Source organism: Penaeus japonicus, unplaced genomic scaffold (genome assembly GCF_977035675.1).
Source record: "Penaeus japonicus unplaced genomic scaffold, GWHDUDI00000001_assembly GWHDUDI00000017, whole genome shotgun sequence".
Lineage (NCBI taxonomy): Eukaryota > Metazoa > Arthropoda > Malacostraca > Decapoda > Penaeidae > Penaeus > Penaeus japonicus.
This window is the reverse complement of record NW_028234419.1, coordinates 13,485,743-13,505,742: the sequence shown is the minus strand read 5'-3', so window position 1 is coordinate 13,505,742 and position 20,000 is coordinate 13,485,743. Positions and strand designations below refer to the sequence as shown.

Genomic DNA, 20,000 nt, shown 5'->3' with positions numbered 1-20,000 from the left:
ACTAACAATAACACTGTAAAGAAATATCTATATACAAGCAAAGTTTTGAGGTGAAAGTACCAAAACTCTTCAACATACACGTGTGCAGGTTACATAGGATTTTTGAACATTTAACATTTAGGGTAAAATGCTTAAGGAATACAAGGGTGGTCATGACTTATGAAGGAATATAATGTATATACAATATATTTAACAATATTTGTATATGTTTGCGTGTGTATATATGTATATATACATTTATATATATATATATATATATATATATATATATATATATATATATATATATATATATATACATATATATATATATAGACTACATATGTTTACATTCACATGGATAGAAAGATGAACAGATATGGTGTACGTACAACACAACAAACCAGCAAAGAATTCAGTTTTTTATTTTGGGACAGAAAAATAGTATCCACTGAATTATGCTGAATGTCACCAAGGAAAGAAGAAAAAAAAATATTCAAAAACACTAAAAATGCAAAATGGTGTAAAATAATCTTACCCGACTTCTGCGAGAGCTTATTAGAAGGACGAAGCTTAGTGCTCTCTTTGCTCTCGATCATCTTTGGGCGTTCTAGTGTGTAAGCGTGCACAGAGAGAGAGTGATGGAAAGAGTTACAGTACACTTCTAACTAGCTGTAGAGGCCATGGTTATAAATGTTGCATGTTAGGGCCTGGCATATTCAATAACAGTGGACTAAATTCTGTTTGGGTTTCCAATTATTCTGAGCTTTTGTTTTTGGACTTGCTGGCATAGTTTAATGATTTAACAACAAAATATACTACATCATAATATTGATATCTGTAATTTCCTGGGAAGTATTTCTTCCTAATACACAGAATCAAAGCCACTGTATATATCTACTGTGGGATGTCAGAATTAATTGTGACTATAGAGCTGCAGTCTACAAAATAAGCAGATTTTGATTGTTTTAAACATTGCATTGTAATGAAGCTTGTTAGCCAAGAATTTTTGCATAATCTAACAGCCAAATGAAGTTCGCACTAATCTGTTACCTTGGCATTGAACAAAGCATTGCAGTGATTCTATAGTCAGAACACATTATTTGATAAGACCATGTGATCTATCCTAAAGTAAAAGCCCTTTTGAACATTGCATGATCATTCCATGTTCCTTCTAATACTATTTTCATTACACAAATAATTTTTGCTTTATAATTTGTAATGATCTTATACTATAAACAAAACATTTAAAATAAATATGAACATATTGTGGAAAATACTAATACAAATACGTTTAAATAGAAAAGTTTGTTTACATGCCATGTAAAATGATACATAGTATGTTGCAATACATGAACATGGGACAAAAAATCCATTTATACTGGAAAAGCAAGAGATTAAAACACTCAAGTGTTTTGTGTGTGTTATTTTAAAAACAGAGCACAGACATAATCTCCAAAACTTTAAAACATCTAAAGACAATTGAAGAAGTACAAACACCAGAGTTGGTCTTAATAGCATTAGTAAGAGTTAGTTTAGTAAAATCAATGTTGGTTTATTACAATGTTACAAAGAGCTTCTACTGCAATGAACATTCTGAGGACCGAGGATTAAAAGGCACATTAAAATGTGCTTCACAGCCAACACCGATATCCAAGGACAGACAATACAAAATATCCACACTTTAACCAGCCAGACAAACATTTACATTGATCACAAAGGGGAGATGCATCCAGTGCATTTGAGGGAACACTGAAAGAAACATAGTGACAGAACAAGACAAAAAACATAGATGATGATCTTACTATCAAAGCTCTTACCTGTTGTTGAGGGATTCGCAGTGTACTGGACTACGGCAAGTTCTCTCTTTAATCTTTTTAATCTTCGTCTGAAAGATAGAGAACGAATATGATTCACATAATATACATCATGATATTTAAGAATATTCCACCACTTGAAAATACTGCATGATTAATGCAATCTCCTCTAAATACATCATACCATCTTCAAACAATATTGGTATATGTAATTCTGAGCTCATACTATAAAAATGAAAGACATAATTTTGAAAGCTATAAAAGACAGTAAACAAATATCTGATGAGTTATAACAGATAAATAAATACTAAATAAAACCTTGAACAGTGCAACCTTAACATAAGTATATCTCCCAATTCAAAAGAAGAAAGCTTGAAATTTATATCACCTACCTGTAGTATATTATTATTGCTATGACAATAGTGATGAGGATGATTGACACTACACCAACAATAAGCCCTGCATTATTTGATCCACTTGGTGTGGTTGGGAGATAGGGAACATCGCTTGTTTTGATGGGACTGGTAATTGGGATATCACACATGTCACCTGCGGAAAGGAAAAATCCAAATTCAAATAATATTGCATTTTTCTTCTGTTTATTTTGTAAGTTTATATGTTTTGGTATTAACTTTTGCTTAACAAAATTTATCAAGACACTTCTACTTGCCTTCAAATCCATAACGACATTTACAACCTTCAACAGGATGGCAAATGAAGTTATCGGTGGTGCAGTTGCACACATTCAGGCACTGGCGTCCATAATACCCTTCTGGGCAAGCTGAAATGGAATAAATAAGAATGCAATATTTGTTTTATCTATCAAACATATCTATATGATGTTATTCACTGATACAAATGGTGTAACAGCTGGAAATTTGAAAGTTCTCTTTACATTCATATGTCAGCAAGCACAGGCACCCCCTCCACCATTTACTTACTCTGGGTACACCCTGGTCCCATCCATCCTGGCTTGCACTCACAGAAACCATCATTGCCTCTGCAAGATGCATGGTTTCGACAATGACACGTTTGCAAGCAATTGTAACCGAAAGTCCCAGGAGGGCAAGGCTGTGAGCAGTCAGCTCCTCTCCAGCCAGGAAGACAGTGACACTCTCCTGCAGCAGATATTTGTTACATTAGGTTTATAGAAGGAAATTGTTACCAATCTTGCACAGATATATCATGTAAAGAATGTCAGAAAGAAATATTTGTCCAAGTACATAAGCAACATTCTTCTTAATACATTTTGTACCTACGGCTTTTCCTAACCAAACAAATTAAAAGCTCAAGATCAATGCTAGTTTTATCCCCTTTATCACCTGTATTTACCTGTTTCTGGGTTACACTCTGCACCATTACGACATCTGCATTCATTACTGCAGACAAATCCCCAGTAGCCAGAAGGACATGTGCGGTCACATCTTGCTCCCCGCCACCCTGCTGCACAAACACACGTCCCTTCTTGCGCATCACATGTACCATTTCCTAGAAAATTTTAAAAGAATAATCACAAACCAACTTAATAGCAAAACTTTTTTGGCAATTGAATAAAACAAACAAATTAACAAATAAACAAATAAATAAATAAATAAAAAACAAAAATGGTTTTCATTATCACTAGAGACTCAGAATTATGTGCTACAAACCATGCACACAAGATGGGCAGTTTTGGTTGCAGTTAACTCCATATTTGCCAGGTCTACAAGGAGTGTTGCAGTTGGCACCATGCCACCCTCGCTCGCAGTTGCACTTTCCGTTCTGATACTTGCAGGACCCGTTGTTCTTGCAATCGCATTTCTTTGTGCAAGCTTCACCATAGTTGCCCCGTGGACATCTAGATTCACAACTCACACCTGAGAGGGTAGGGATGAGGTGGAAGGGTAAAGAAAAACAATTTCAAAACTTGAAACTACTAATTAGTGTGAAATACATTTTGATTGGTATTAAAGAAAACGAATTGCCCCATTTTCTAAAATAGTACAATAAATCAAATACTTTGAAAAGGCTGATGAGTGAGTTACCTGAACTCATTACAACTATAGCTAAATCAACACTCAGGCAGCATGTAACATAAAAAATAAACTAAATAAATAAAAGTATATTCAAACAGGAAAACACTAACCTCGGAAACCAGGCTTGCAGATACATCTACCAGTGACTGGGTCACAGCCTTCAACATTTGGTCCAACACAGGCACAGTGATTAATACAGCCCATACCATGGAAGCCCTGGTCACATGTCTTCTGGCACTTGTCCCCGAAATGGCCAGGGCCGCAGGTGCATTTTCCCGTCACTGGGTTACAAGAGCCGTTGTTCTGGCAGTCACACACCTTCGTGCAGTTCCCACCATAGAAACCTAGTGGACATGTCAGGGAACACTGCTGGCCACCCCAACCTAGAACATAGGACAATATGGTGAATTTATCAAACCTATTTATCTCTGGATGTTTCAAGGATAAACAATGAATTTAAACATAAGCTGGCCACAGAAAGAGAAAGAGAAAGAGAGAGAGAGAGAGTTTGTATCCCTAGGTGGATACAAGCAAAAGACATGAAAATAACGAAAGATCATTGAAACACGATCTAACAAGAAAAATACAAGAGAGAGAGAGAGAGAGAGAGAGAGAGAGAGAGAGAGAGAGAGAGAGGGAGAGAGAGAAGAGAGAAGAGAGAGAGAGAGATATGCAATGATAAAAGATTTACACATATTAATCAAACTAAGCTAGACAAACTGTCATTTTACCTGGACTACATATGCACTTCCCACTCTCATGCGAGCAGCCAAGGGCATTTTTACAGCGGCAATCCAATTCACAGTTCTGACCATACTTGTGTTTTGGACAGTGATCGCTGCAATCTTTTCCATGGTACCCTGCCAAAAATAAAAGTTTCAAGTATTATTAAACGTGAATGAATGAATGGAAAAAACAATTCAGGTATCTATCAAGAAATATTTTTAGATGAATAAATACCTCATCATATCACTTGAATTTTAAATTACATCTGGGCATATCTTTAGTAACATCACATTTTGAACATTGAAAATATTTTGGCTAGTACTAGAGTCTATATCTCTTGGAGAAGATACATGTATAACCAGTCCTGGAAAGATACTTCATTTGTTAATCTATGTTAACCTTATGTCTTCATCTCACCTGGTGCACAGATGCATGTGCCTTCCACAGGGTCACAGAAAGCTCCATTCTTGCAATTGCAACTGTTCTGACACTTCTCTCCGTACTTGTAGAAAGGGCAGGCTCGACTACAGGTCTCACCTGCCCAGCCAGCTTTGCACTCACACTCACCCGTCCATGGATGACATCTGTGAATAAAACTGGCTGTATAACTGTTTTTTTTATATATACAAAACATATCAAGAAAATTACACATAAATTTTTGTTGTTGGTTTTTCAAGTTTAACTAAAAAGGAAGCTAAATGAAGAGGAGAAAATAAGGTAAAAAGGAGAAAGTATGAAAATTATTTGGAGAAAATGGAAATTGATAGTAAGTATAATATAGGAACTCTCTTCATTTTCCTAAAGAATAAAAGTCAAAACCACTGCTATTTCCCATTACAAATCTGCATCATCTTACCTTTCTGTGTTATGTTTTTCACAGGAACAAATCTGAGAACATCCAGGTCCAAATTGATCTGGAGGACAAGCTGGCATTGAGCAGTCATTGCCCAGCCATCCATCTTTGCAGAAACATCTTCCACTGACGTGTGAACAAGTGGCTCCATTGCGGCAATTGCAAGATTCTGTGCAATTAACCCCATATGTCCCCAATGGACATTCCTCTTGGCACTGTTCAGTTTAGTAAAATTAGAAAAAATTACTTCTCATAAAATACTAAACATATTAGCCAAAATTTTGCTGAAAGACTTTATTTCCAATAAACATGAAAAAAATATTGCAATTCTTAGTTACCTTATTTCCTACATATCCAGAAGGACACTTGCAGCGACCTGTTATGTGGTCACATGTTGCAGAATTGTAACAATCACAAAGCTCTGAGCAGTTACGTCCCCAGGTGCCCTGAGGACAAGGGTTGGCACACACATCTCCCTGATGGATGAAAGTAATACAATCAAGTACACCTAAATTCTGAAATAAGGCTCAAACTAAAACCACTGACAGTATACTCCCAGCCAAGATTTATTAATTCTTATCTTTCAGTAAATAAGAGATGCAACCCTGAAAACAATGCAACAGGTCAACATCAATCATTAAATAATACTGACCGTCCAACCTGGGGGACACTGACATTTCCCATTGACAGGGTCACAGTGTCCACCATTCTGACAGGCACACTTGTTACTGCAGGCAGTGCCGTGTGTGCCCTCTGGACAAGACTTCTCACAAAGGGGTCCTGTCCATCCAGGTGAGCACTGGCATGCCCCAGACACATGGTCGCAGGTCCCTCCGTTCTGACAGCGACACCGATCTTTGCAATCCTGGAGGAAGATTTTGTAATTAACAGCATGTAAAGCAGTAATAGTTTTGGTACATTTTAACTTAAAATAGCTCCATATAGGATTGCTCTTTGCAAAATAGTTGCAAAATTTAAACTCTGTCATTCTGGATCAAATTTTCTTACAATATCACAGTATGCAGGATCAACGACAAAATGAAAAGCAAAAGTTTTAGTTAACTATTTAGCTTACCACTCCATAATACCCATCCTGACATTTCTCTTCACAATAAGGTCCGATCCAGCCAGCATGACATGAACAATTCCCATATAAGGGATCGCATTTTCCCTCGTGTAGACAGGGGCAGTCATGGATACATCCCATACCCCATTTCCCTTCAGGACATGCTGCAGAAAATTGAGAAAGATAATTATTAATTTTTCCTTTCATATTGTTTTATACCTTCTATGTATAAGCACACACACACACACACACAGATCCATTTAACCTTGAAGAGCAGATTTTTTTTTTTTTCTTTTTTGTAATATTCTGAATATAACATGTTTAAATCTTGTTAGGAAAATGTTGAAGTAATAAATGTGTATATTTTTCAATTAAATATGATATTTATGAAATAGTGATATAAGAAAACATCAAAAATAATGTAATACAAGCAAAATATTCATTCACAGTAATTTTAGAGTTGACATTTATTTTCTTAGCATTTACATATCATAACATTTAAATTTTCATATGAAAAAAATCATATACTAATTTAGAGTAAAATATTATCATCAGCATCCATATAAAATAAATATATCAAATGCAGAACAAGATCATGTTTTCCTTAATTTTTGAGTTCAGGATAAACATGTACCTAAAAAACTTATTCTATTTATTCTAATTTTTTTGGTTTTGTTTGAAAGTTCCAATCACTAATTTCTACTTAGCAGAGCAAGCTGTAGTTAAACAATATGAAACTTTTTTTCTCAGTATATTTGCATGAGAAATCTTTTTTCATAGAACAGCATAATGTTAGCAAAGCTTGACATCTATCTCCTTTTATATACGTCTTTCATCTCATAACTTTTTCTACTTAAAAGAAAAAGACTCTCTACACATGCAGTAAATTAACTTGAACATCACTATTGCTGAAGTCAACACTGTTAAAGGGAAAATAACAGAAATCAAATAAAATGACAAAAAAGGTAAGAAAGAATAATCTTAGGACACAAACCAGATGCAACATCTCACAGAATAACAGATAAAAAGCTAAGACATAAACCAAAAGTAGTGCTGAAATGGCACATAATAACATATACGAGTCACTGTTAGAAAAAGGCGGAGGTCCCACGCACTTTTGACCTACACCAAAGCCACTTGGATGCAGCGCCACGCAAAAACACAAAAGATTCAAAGACAGTCACACTTGTAAGAGAGATGGGTTGGCAAGCTTTATGAATACACAATCCATCAATTCTCGTTTATTTTATAGGACACAATATATTCCATACAGTACCTGCACTATATTGGCTGCTGAGCCTTATGAGTCCTTTAATTTCTGCAATCATTACATAAACAGACAATAAACTGCATACTGGTTCAGGATAAGTTTGCTGTTTATGACCCATTCTGAGTTCCCTGTGATCATATAATGATATGAAAATCCTTAACCCTCTTAAAAATGTGACTGCTGGCCCATCATCAGTAAAGCTCTGACTGGCTAAGTGCAATTATCAGCCAATAGCTATCAAAATTCATTTTCAATAAAACTTACCCCTCATTTCTGTTGGCCAAGGAAAACAAATTAGGATGGGGTGAGTTGACATAACAAAAAGACACATAATACATGAACACAAGACTACACTCATGACAGACACCACAGATAATGGATTAATGTTGATAACCTATAAACCTTTGCATTGTATAATAAACCTTGAATAAGACTCAAACAGTTATATGAAAAGGCTCATGCTTCATATATTCTAAAAAAAAAAAAAAAAAAAAAAAAAAAAGTTTGATTTGGTTGAAACAACCCTTTTTTAAGTAAAGCATGTTAAAATCTTGAAAACTTTATATAAACTTTATGCTCTACAAACCACCAATTGCTTTACAATAACAAATTTAAAATTTAGAATAGATAGCCCTTCACATAACTGTATAGCCAGTATGTTTGTTGACAAGCTGTTAGGAAAGCAAATAATGTGAGAAAAAAAAATTAAATAAAAATAAATCCTAGGGCGACTATTTTCCACCGAAGACCCTGGTCTCTGAGACCTTCCACTAAATTCCTCTACAACTAGCACCAAGTCTTGTCTCCGCCACCCACCTTGTGACCAATAAAATGAGTGCCATGAAAGCTACATACCATCACCTGATGTAACCGTGCCAGTAGTCACCATCACAGAAACTTTGTTTTCACAACTTCCATTATCAGGTGCTAGTTATTTACTACAGACTCTTAATGACAATTTGTGCTTATGTTTATTGTATTGCTAAGGTGAAGAATTTTAAGTGGTTGGTTTAACATATTGGTTTATCATTTTACTTTTACTAGTCAAACCCAATTCATCTGTCATTTGATAATTCTGATTTTAAGATCTTGAAGTGCATATATGCAAACTTCTCTTTTTGATCTTTAATTGAGCAAATTCAATCAAATGTTAGTGTATTTTGCTGAGTGGAAAGTGCAAATCATGTTGTGCTGAAGCTGTTTCAAGCACAGTCTGATAATCAAATGAAGTTGTTGGCACTATGTCACATCATAGCCCAAATCAGTGTGCCAGTGGTGCCTAGAACAACTCTGAGGTGGGTGCCGGGAGAATACGCGTGCTACTCACAAACATAGCACTGCGGGCCAGAGCACGGGACCAGGGCATTATGCACTGTGTCGTCATTACCAAACTCCATCAAGTTGCCTAACAGATAAAGGCCATTATTATTACTTAAGGTTTGCAGCAGTGAAGTCGCCTAATTATGATGAAAGTAGAAGACAATTAATCAATACTAACAACAAAGGGATCATTAAAGCTGATCTCACCTTTGTTTATGTGTTTTTTTTTAAATAGATTCTTGCTGAAAGATCTACAAAGCCAAAAGGTATGTTTTACATTAATCTCAAGAGGAGAAAAGGCTCTAATTCATTTATGAAAACACTAAACCTAAAAAAAGCCAATGTGCTTAATATTCAACACTTACTTATATTACAGCTTGGACCCGAGTAGCCTGCTTCGCAACGGCACTCGTCTGGCTTGAGACAAACCCCGTGTATGCAGTCTTGGGAACATATTGGTATGCACCGGTCATCAGATGGCACTCTGGTGAAGCCGGTACAACACACATCCACTGTCCGAGTCTTGGTTTGGCTCTGCAAATAGGGACAATTGGGATGAACAAAGAAAAAAAAAAAAAAAAAAATATATATATATATATATATAGATATACATCTTTTACAATTTCACTCTTCTAAGCCTAATTTGGCACTAAAGATGGGCATATCTGGTTGATTTATTTTTCTTCTTCTTTCCTGTATACCACATTAAGTCATATTCATGCTATGCAATATAAATAATTTTGTTTCATTAGATTCTACATCTATTTTTTTTTTTTTTTTTTTTTTTTAAGAGTGTGATGATAGAAAAAGGTAGTCAAAATTATGATACTAAATCATATACCATCATCTGAAGAATGATGCATTAACTGATACATACTTGCGTCTTGAAAGAAGTCTTATATGCAATCTTGTACTTGGAACACTTGGGCGGAATGCTGAAGCAGTACGTGTAAGTTCGTACTCTATATGCTTTTGTGTAGGACACATTCACAAAACTCGTGTACCTGCAAGTTGAATAGATGTCATTAGTGAATAAGTCCCCATTCATGTGTTCATTCTATTTCTTCTGTAAAAAGAAAAGAAGCTGAATCAAGGGGAAAAAAATGAATGAACGTTAGCAAAAGTGGAGCATTTATAAAATAATATATATAAAAAAAAATATCACAAAACGATAATTGTTTATTGACATTTTTTACATTCGGATTATCCATTTTCTTCCATTTCATTGTTAACAAGTTCTCGTTCTGCTTTTGTGAATGAATGAGTGAGTGAGTGCGTGTTTAATTATGCGAGTGCGAGGACAAGTTCGATCAAGTGTATGTACATGTTAAAAGGTGAAGAAAATCCTGTCTAACACGAAAAATACGGAACGATGAGCTGACTTCAGACGCGAGTTAACACCTATCAGAGACAAATAAAGATGATCGTTTCCCGCATGGCAACCTCGCTCACAGGTCTCCAGTTGCACGTCGTGTCACATGTCTTCAGATCTGCTTACACCTCGTCTTGCACTTTCTGCAACAGTTGCTGCAACATTTCGTCATCTTGTCACATTTTCGCCGAGCAACGCTTCATACATGATGTGAACTAGTTCTGAGCAATGTCTTAGCGAGACTTGAACATGTATTGAACGTTAGTGTGTTGCACTAAATAAAATCATTCACAAGATACGAAATAAAAGTTCAAAGGCATAAGCTTAAACAAAAGCAAAACAAAATAAGGAGCGTATATCGGTGAAGATATAAATATAACATGTTTATATAACACAAGGGTTATAAAAAACAGCAACTGGTAACAAGAAAAGCGAATTATGTTAACTAGAAGAAAAAAATGAAGAATTAGAAGAAGAAAAAGAGGAATACGAAAGCAAACTCGATACTAAAGAAGTATCAAACCATTGGTAAGGTGTCATTTTTATCGGTAATCTTTCTATCGCCGACTATGAACTGACATGGAATGAGAGAAAATCAGACAAACACACCAAGCATAACCATACATAATCGTACGGTTGTTAATGTCAAGTAATGTACACTATCTGATGACGTAACCGACGGAAAGCGACGTTAAACACATCTTTCTGAAAACATTCCTTCGTGGTGCAACTCAGGATATCACAAATACACATTACATTGCAACATCTCACAAAAAAAAACGTTGTGTATCCTTTTCCGTAAACTTGATTTTTGGGAATATGGTGATGGACGGGTGGGAGGGGGGGGGATATACAAGTGTGCGACAGCTAGCTTGCCCATATAGGCCGAGTACTTTACCGTTTCCCCTCACACTCATTCACACTAGAGAGAGAGAGAGAGAGAGAGAGAGAGAGAGAGAGAGAGAGAGAGAGAGAGAGAGAGAGAGAGAGAGAGAGAGAGAGAGAGAGAGAGAGAGAGAGAGGAAGAGAGAAAAGAAGAGAGAGGAAGAGAGAAAAGATAAGTGGTGTATAGGCGAAATCACAAAAAAACGAGAAGTGGCGTATAGGCGAAATCACAAAAAACGCAATAAAGAAGAGAGAAAGGGAGCAACCGATTAACTTCGCTGGCAAATTGCCTCTTCCTCTTCCTCCCCCACCCCACCTTCCCCTCCCTCCCTAGTCCCCACACCCCATTCCCATCTCCTCTACATAGTTGTTACATAAGCATATCTAATATACCCACGGTGGACTAAGAAAGGGTCCAACAAAGAAAGAGGGAGATAAAGAGATAGAGAGAGAAAGAGAGAGAGAGAGAGAGAGAGAGAGAGAGAGAGAGATTTGATTTGGAAACGTTTATTCATACTATATACATTGCATACACATGGATTGAATGGGCATAGGAATTATGCCAGAGAGAGAGAGAGAGAGAGAGAGAGAGAGAGAGAGAGAGAGAGAGAGAGAGAGAGAGAGAGAGAGACAGAGAGAGAGATAAAAGACAGAGAAGAGAGAGAATGATAGAGAGAGAAAGAGAAAAGAGAGAGAGAGGAGAGAAAAAGACAAAGAGAGAGAGAACGATAGAGAGAGAAAGAGAAAAGAGAGTGAGAGGGAGAAAGAGAAAAGAGAGAGGGAGAGAAAAGAGAGAGAGAAAAGAGAGAGACAGAGAGAGAAAAGAGAGAGAGAGAGAAAAGAGAGAGAGAAAAGAGAGAGAGAGAGAAAAGAGAGAGAGAGAGAAAGGGAGAGAAAAGAGAGAGAGAGAGAGAGAGAGAGAGAGAGAGAGAGAGAGAGAGAGAGAGAGAGAGAAAGAAGAGAGAGAGAGAGAGAGAGAGAAAAGAGAGAAGAGAGAGAAAAAAGAGAAAAGAGAAAAGAGAGAGAGAAAAGAGAAAAGAGGGAGAGAGGAGAGAGAGAAGAGATAGAGAAAAGAGAGAGAGAAAAGAGAGAAAAGAGAGAAAAGAGAGAAAAGAGAGAAGAGAGAGAGAGAGAGAGAGAGAACGAATGGACAGCAAAGCAGAGTCGAGTCGAGTACAGGAAAGAGAAAACGCCACCGCCGGACCCCCTACGCACGGCCTTCGAAAAAGGCAGCCACACTTCATGACAAAACACAAACTCAGTCAGAGCTCTACGGCCAACAAAGCAAACAGGATCCATAAGCCCACGCCGGCGTCACCGCAGACTGGGTTCCATTCAAAACTTTTCAAAACAAAAGACAATCTCACGCGCGTTCTAGTGGCTGTGTAAGCTGGCGGCGAGAGAGGCAGTGCGCGCGGTGACAACAGGACGAGATAAAGACGAAATAGAAGGTTATAGGGGAGATTGAAGAATGAGGGAAGGAAGGAGGAAGATGTAGGATGCAGGGAGTTAGGATGGGAGAGATAAAGGATAAGAGAAAAGTGCTGATACCGCTGGAAGAATATATGAAAGTGCGGAGGTTGTTTCTTGTCCCTTTTTCGCGTCTCTCTCCTCCCATTCTCTCTAATTCTCATTCTCTCCCTCTCTCTCTCTCTCTCTCTCTCTCTCTCTCTCTCTCATGCATACGTAAATACATAAATATATGAGAAATAATGAAAAAAATTAAAATACGTACTGATAATGATAATCATTATTTCAAACAAAATAGACTAAAACAATTAAAATAAAAACAAACAGGTAAAATTAATAGAAATACTTACGTCTCCTGTTTGGTACACACGTTGGGCCCGCCGAGGCTAGCAACGGTGGGCGTCAACACCACCACACCCAGCGCCACCGCCCACACCGCGCCCGCCGCCCACATGCCGCCCACGCCGCTACGATGCCGTCGGTAACACGTGGACTCCACTCATGACATCACCAACCCTGCGAGGGAGAGAGAGGGGATAATTAGTCCAGGTTAATTAAAGCTAAAGGGCTCAGATAATTTAAAATAGCCATGGTGTACATACACTACACTGTGCAGCAATGTACACCATAAGCCAGACGATACACTGATGGTCTTTTACTCATTGGCCATCATATATTGTGTATAGGACAGATATGTATGTTATCAAAAGTAAAAAAAATATATATGGTCATCCTATTACACAAGTATGAGAACCAACAGGATGAGAACCAATGGGCTTATTTATTTGTTTATGGGAAAATGGAGACAGAGTGGGTTAGTGGGTGAGCGAGTGGGTGAGTGAGAGAAAGAGAGAGAGAATAGTTCCAGTACACTTTATTTTGTCTTGGTCTAATTTAATTTCTTGGAGAGAGAGAGACCTATAGGGCGATCTGTACTTGTTATAGATGTTGTAGTCTATGAATATTAATAGAAAAATATATTACATTTTTTACTCCCTTCCATCTAATGGCTGATAAAAATTACAGTTTCTCACTATTGGAAAATATCTAAAAAAAATATGGGAAGGGAAAAGATGCAAAATTGCCACATTATCTCTCCCATGGGTGTCAACATACATGTAGCATGCTGACGGGATAAAGAGTCACAATAAGGCGTATGGACAACTGAATATTGAAGATGGGTGGATGTTGAGAGAGAGAGAGAGAGAGAGAGAGAGAGAGAGAGAGAGAGAGAGAGAGAGAGAGAGAGAGAGAGAGAGAAGAGAAAGAGAGAGAGGGGGGGGAGGTAGAGTGAGTGAGAGAGAGAATAAAGTAACAGACAGTGGTAAACACAACTCATAAACTTATCACGAATCATAAACTTGTCGTTCAGCCGTTCCCATGAATTCCTTGACGGGAACAAGATATTTCAACAATAATCAAACGCCACTGCAACAGCGCGTCGGCGGCGGCTACGCTAACAGCCCTGATGCCAATCTCGCGTCAATCAGCAAGGCGACAACTCTGATGTCTCATTAATGCACCTTTAAATAGCATACGAGATCAAGTCGCCTCCATGTGTTTAAAATCAATCATGCGACGAAGATCAAGTGAGACAAGTGGCGCTATTGCGCATCTGGCAGCGGGAAGGACGTTGGGTGAATCATCGTACGGCTGGCAGCTCAATGCCGAGCTACGAGAACCACCGTCCAGCTCAGAGCATCAATGGCCATGGCACCCCTCTTCATGACGGTCATGCAAATCATCCCGCGAGGAGTGATGCTCGCCGACACCAGCAACCTACGCACCTCTCTGCAAACAAAGCCTCACCCGGTCCTCCTCCTCCTTCGAGAGTCCCAAAGCCCCATGAATAATGAGAGATCCTTCATCCGCCAGGAATCGCATTTGGACGGGATTACCTCAATCATCCTACAGCCGGCAGCCAGGACAAACAACCTCGTAGAATCGTAGACAAAGGATGTCACCGCAGGATATGTTTCACCACTAGGCCCTCTCAGGGACTTTTTGTCGGTCCTTTTCGGCAGAAGCGAATAATTGTGTTTTTCCTATGAACGAGTTCGTGTTGCAATCGAGAAGGCGGGGAGGTAATAGAGATTAGTAAAACAAAAGCATTGGTAGAAATACAATTAATTACTGCCCCTGATGATATCGAGAATAATAATCCTAATGATAACAAAATAACAATAATAATAACAAAAACAAACAAACACACGAACACAGAAAGATTTCGATACCACACAAACAAACACAAAGCAACATAGTAATCCCGACGATAAGAAGTGACAGGGAGCGGAAGAAAATGATAATTGCAAGGATGACCGCCAGGCTACCCACGGATCTCACCCTGCAAATCCCCTGCCACCCAAACCTCTGACTGCCCACCCCAGCCCACCCCTGCCCCTGCCCCAGCCCACCCCCTTCCCTTGCCCACACTCGGGTATTCTATTCTATCCGATTTTCCATCTTTTTCCATCACTTCCGTGTATAAGAGAGAGAGAGAGAGAGAGAGAGAGAGAGAGAGAGAGAGAGAGAGAGAGAGAGAGAGAGAGAGAGAGAGAGAGAGAGAGAGAGAGAGAGAGAGAGAGCGCTCTCTCTCTCTCTCTCTCTCTCTCTCTCTCTCTCTCTCTCTCTCTCTCTCTCTCTCTCTCTCTCTCTCTCTCTCTCTCTCTCTCTCCCCGCCCACCACCCATAGCCGAGCCAGCTGCCTTGGCATCTCCCACGACCATTAAAGTCTTCGCGGGGATGAGGGCCCAGCGAGAGTGCTTCCTCCTCCTCCTTTACAGTGCCATTTGGAGGTCAAGTCAGGTCATGTCTGGATGGTAAGGAGGTCGAACGTCTTTGTACGAGGGCGCTTGGTTGGTCGCCCTCCTCCTTTGCGTTTCTCTTTTTTTTTCTCGCTACGGTCTTCCCAATCTCAGTCTCAGTCTCAGTCTCAGTCTCTCTCTCTCTCTCTCTCACCAAAATCCCTAGGTGGATACAAACATAGAAACGAAAATGACGAAAGATAATCGAAACACGATCTAACAAGAAAAATACGCGAGAGAGAGAGAGAGAGAGAGAGAGAGAGAGAGAGAGAGAGAGAGAGAGAGAGAGAGAGAGAGAGAGAGAGAGAGAGAGAGAGAGAGAGAGAAGGAAAAAAACAACACATCCAGAGTCAACAACTCGCAAAGATGTCCTGCCATGTTCTATAAAGTTCACGACCAGTCTCTCTCTCTCTATCTCTCTCTCTCGCGCGCGTACGCCTGTCCTCACCCTTCCCTCACCCAAAAAAAGAAGGGGAAAATATCCAATTGAAAAAAGGGTCTGACCCTCTTTCTCCGGACACTCGTACTGTGAGCCCTCGGGTGTCTGCCCCCCCGCCCCCACTACGCCTACCCCGTCCTCTCTACTTTTTTTAAAGGCAGATGATAAGCTCGCTGTGGCACCAATGGCAAAAATGACTGATGGTGATGGTGATGGTGATGGTAATGGTGATGGTGATATTGATGTCAATAGTGGTAGTGGTATGATTGAAGATGAAGAAGAAGAAGAAGAAGAAGAAGAAGAAAGTAATTGTGATAATGATAGTGATCTAATGATGGCGACACAGGTGTAGATAATGAAAATGAAAATGATGGTGAGAGCATCACCCCTTAAAAAAGAAAGGAAAAAAAAAGAAAAAGAAAAAAGAAAAAAAATGACAGTAATGACAACGGCGATGATGACAGATGATGACCCCAATGATGATGATGATGACGATGACAAAGTGTGTTGATAAGGACAACAAAGGCAAAAGATGATGCCGACAACAACGGAGAAGAAAGTGATGATAAACATGACATCCGCCACAACAGTTCAGAACAATCTAATAACATACCCGCTGTTGACAGATGCTTGCCTTATTTGCAAGACAATACTCATTATATCTTGTCATTGAATTTAAATAAATAAATAAATGAAATAGAAGAAATAATATACACGGTATATTATTTTCTATGACCACGGGGGAATGTGTTTACATATGTGTGCATATATATATATATGTGTGTGTGTGTGTGTGTGTGTGTGTGTGTGTGTGTGTGTGTGTGTGTGTGTGTGTGTGTGTGTGTGTGTGTGTGTGAGTTTCTTGTTTTTTTTTTTATCTGTTTCCCACCTGAGACATCTGTAAACGGGTAGTGTAGAAGAAACTAGGACATGGGGCAGGCGCATGGGAGGGGGAAAGGGAGGAGGGGAGGGCGGGAGATAGGGAGGGAGGGAGGGAGGGAGGGAGGGAGGGAGGGAGAGAGAGAGGGGGGGATGGGAAGGAAGGGAGGGAGGGAGGGAGGGAGAGAGAGGGGGGGTAGGGAGGGAGGGAAATAGGAAGAGGGTGGCAAGATAAAAAACAAAATGAAGAATAAAATGCGGTAGCGAGTGATAAACAAAACAAAGAGAGAAGGAGGACGAGAACAACTGAGGGAGAAGACGAGGAAAAGTTGCATAAGCTACAGGTTCGTTTGCATCTGTTTTCGTTTTCTTCTCTGACATCCCCGTTAAATCTTTCCACACGCAGGAGCCATGTTGCATAAGTATGTACACACACACGTACAAATACGCATACGCATACACACGTACGCAAGAACACGCTTGTCACACACACACACACACACACACACACACACACACACACACACACACACACACACACACACACACACTCCCCCGTGGCCAGAGATGACGGAGAGCCATGGCCGCTGTCCCAATGCCAGTGCCACCGTGCCAGTAGTGCCCGGGCTTAGTGTGTCGCAGCATCTCTCAGCGGGCAAAAGGTTGAGGGAGCGGCAGTCAATTACGTCTTGTCAATCGTTTCAATGCCAGCTCCTTGTGAGACGCTGTTCAGTCTCCTTGGCTTCTGTCTTCGGGCTCTGTTCTCTGGGTTCTTTTGTTCTCGTTCTGTTCTTGTGATCTCGGGAGGATGAACTTGTTGGCCTCTTGAAGAACGTCTTTGATCTTTTTTTTTAAATTCTTTTGAAGAAAGTTTTCATCGGTTTTGGAGAGAAAATTAAAGGATTTATTATCTAATTAATTTACGCTTTTTATCTTATTGCTGCGGCATTCCAGAGACAATTAAACTAGATTGTCTGCACGTTGACAGATCCGTCAGCTGGTTATGTTAATCACACTCTCATGCTGCGGTTGAATGATTTGCATAATAAATTTAATCCGTTTTATTTTTTTTGTTTGCTTTGTCTTTTGCTATTTTGGCGGAGTGTCCTTTTTAACATCGAGGGGGTGGGGTGGGGTAAGGGGAGCGGGAGAGGGAAAGGGGGAAAGGCCTTTAGAGGAGGGCACAGGGTATGTATGGGATGAGGGTACATGGGAGTTGGTAGGGAGGAAGGGGGAAAGACAATGAACGTGGAGTGGGCGGGAGGGGATTGGGGGAGAGGGGAGGAGGTGAGGCTATATTGGGCCTTCGTTCGCTGACACACAGGACTTCGCTGACACATAGGAAGTCGCAAACGGCGGCGATAGATACGACGCAGTCCGCCGCCATTTGACCGGAAGCGAAAGCGCCTTTCGCCCTTCGTTCCGGCCGCGCGCCGCCCAAAGGTCAGCAGGCAGCGGAAGTCACGAAAATGGATACCAAAAATATAATGTATCCGAGTCCGTCTGTCGCGCCGTCGACATGACACAGTTCACGACACAGTGGCAGACCCCCCATTGTTCTGTTCTTGTTTTTGTTTGTTTTTGATGACGCGAGCGCTGACGACGACACGACACTGATATATATACACATTTCGGCCCTGAAATGCGTTACGACCCTAATAAACGTTACTGCTCTAATATATGCTTTACGATCCTGATTGACACTACGACAAGAGATAGGGCTCATAAGCCTAATACAGTTCCACATTCCTGATAAAATTTATCTTCCGTGACGAAGAATCCTGGTTTGGGCGGCATTAATCAAATCGGTTAAAATAAATTCGTTGTGTGGTGTTGCCGAAGCTTCAATCGCGAGCCATAAATCCAAAGCTGGCAAAGTACAAACGCCATTCGATATGCCACAGCTCAAAGGTCACACGCCTTAAACAGAAACCTCGTTTTCATGACCTTGACATAATGAGCGGGCTTTAGGGTTTCCGTTTTCTTTTATTCCATTTCGAATGAAAAAGTGGCCTAAATCGTGGATGTAGATACGAAAATAATTGAAACATGAAGCACAATAAACTTCTACCAACGGGAATATGAGGAAACTTCCAGAAAAAAAGAGAGGAAGAAGAGAAAAGAAGAAAAATCCTTAGATAACGAAAAAGAACCGCCATCAAAACGGATCGTAAAACAATAAGGGAAAAGTTGAGGTAGTTCGTATCGTTATCGAAAATTGGGAAGAGTAAAAATGCCCTAAAAGAAATATGAAAATAGAGAGAAGAAATAGTGAGTGACAGAATAGAGATAGAGATAAAGATAGACTGATATATAGATACAAAAGAGATGGAAACAGATAATCATATACATACATATATATATATATATATATATATATATATATATATATATATAGAGAGAGAGAGAGAGAGAGAGAGAGAGAGAGAGAGGGGGGGAGGGAGGGAGGGAGGGAGGGAGGGAGGGAGAGAGAGTGAGAGAGAGAGATTGAGAGAGAGAAATAGAGAGAAAGAGGAGAGAGAGCGAGAAAGAGAGAGAAAGAGAAAGAGAGAGAAAGAGGAGAGAGAGAGAAAGAGAGAGAAAGAGAAAGAGAAAGAGAAAGAGAAAGAGAAAGAGAAAGAGAGAGAGAGAGAGAGAGAGAGAGAGAGAGAGAGAGAGAGAGAGAGAGAGAGAGAGAGAGAGAGAGAGAAAGAGAGAGAAAGAGAGAGAAAGAGAGAGAGAGAGACAGGCTAAAGAAGCGACACCATAGATAACAGTTTAGTCTCGTCGTTCTCAAAAGGTTAATACGTTGCTGTCTGACCACAGTCTTGGCTCTTGACGGAACTGCTACTTCACTTGACCTGGTTCTTGTGCCCTCTTTTTGTGTTTTATTCTATCCCTCTTCCTCTCTCTCAATCTCTCTCTCTCTCCTTTTCTCTCTCAGTGTCTCCCCCTCTCCCTCTCCCTTTCAACTTCCCTCTCATCTCTCTGTTCCGGTCTTCTCCTTCCTTCCCTCTCCTTTCAATCATCTTCCTCCCTTTTATCTCCCTTCCTTCCGGGGACTGCCTGTCCTGTCAGTGTGAGCCGGGCCGGCGTGACCTCTCTCCCCTTAGCCCCTCCTGACCT

General features: G+C 39.8%; 1 protein-coding gene across 14 annotated transcripts in view; it reads right to left on the bottom strand.

The window, feature by feature from the left end:
• The window catches only part of LOC122253529 (uncharacterized), a 69,999-nt gene that overhangs the window by 17,381 nt on the left and 32,618 nt on the right, over nt 1-20,000 (bottom strand). For 7 of the 14 annotated variants that reach the window (XR_006223246.2, XR_015191777.1, XM_086545974.1 and 4 more), the window contains 18 exons: nt 13,124-13,289; nt 9,924-10,050; nt 9,412-9,580; nt 9,054-9,131; nt 6,466-6,620; nt 6,043-6,255; nt 5,729-5,866; nt 5,394-5,605; nt 4,955-5,121; nt 4,543-4,671; nt 3,922-4,194; nt 3,446-3,652; nt 3,129-3,284; nt 2,738-2,914; nt 2,467-2,577; nt 2,189-2,345; nt 1,800-1,867; nt 518-589 (listed from right to left, as the gene is read on the bottom strand). Coding sequence is in view for 12 of the 14 variants with exons in the window: in XM_086545974.1 (XP_086402100.1) it covers nt 518-589; nt 1,800-1,867; nt 2,189-2,345; nt 2,467-2,577; nt 2,738-2,914; nt 3,129-3,284; nt 3,446-3,652; nt 3,922-4,194; nt 4,543-4,671; nt 4,955-5,121; nt 5,394-5,605; nt 5,729-5,866; nt 6,043-6,255; nt 6,466-6,620; nt 9,054-9,131; nt 9,412-9,580; nt 9,924-10,050; nt 13,124-13,227 (2,713 nt within the window). In the remaining 2 variants the exon portion in view is untranslated. The remainder of the gene's footprint in view (nt 1-517; nt 590-1,799; nt 1,868-2,188; nt 2,346-2,466; nt 2,578-2,737; nt 2,915-3,128; nt 3,285-3,445; nt 3,653-3,921; nt 4,195-4,542; nt 4,672-4,954; nt 5,122-5,393; nt 5,606-5,728; nt 5,867-6,042; nt 6,256-6,465; nt 6,621-9,053; nt 9,132-9,411; nt 9,581-9,923; nt 10,051-13,123; nt 13,290-20,000) is intronic. The other 7 variants (XM_043016708.2, XM_086545971.1, XM_086545970.1 and 4 more) reach the window with 3 other exon arrangements.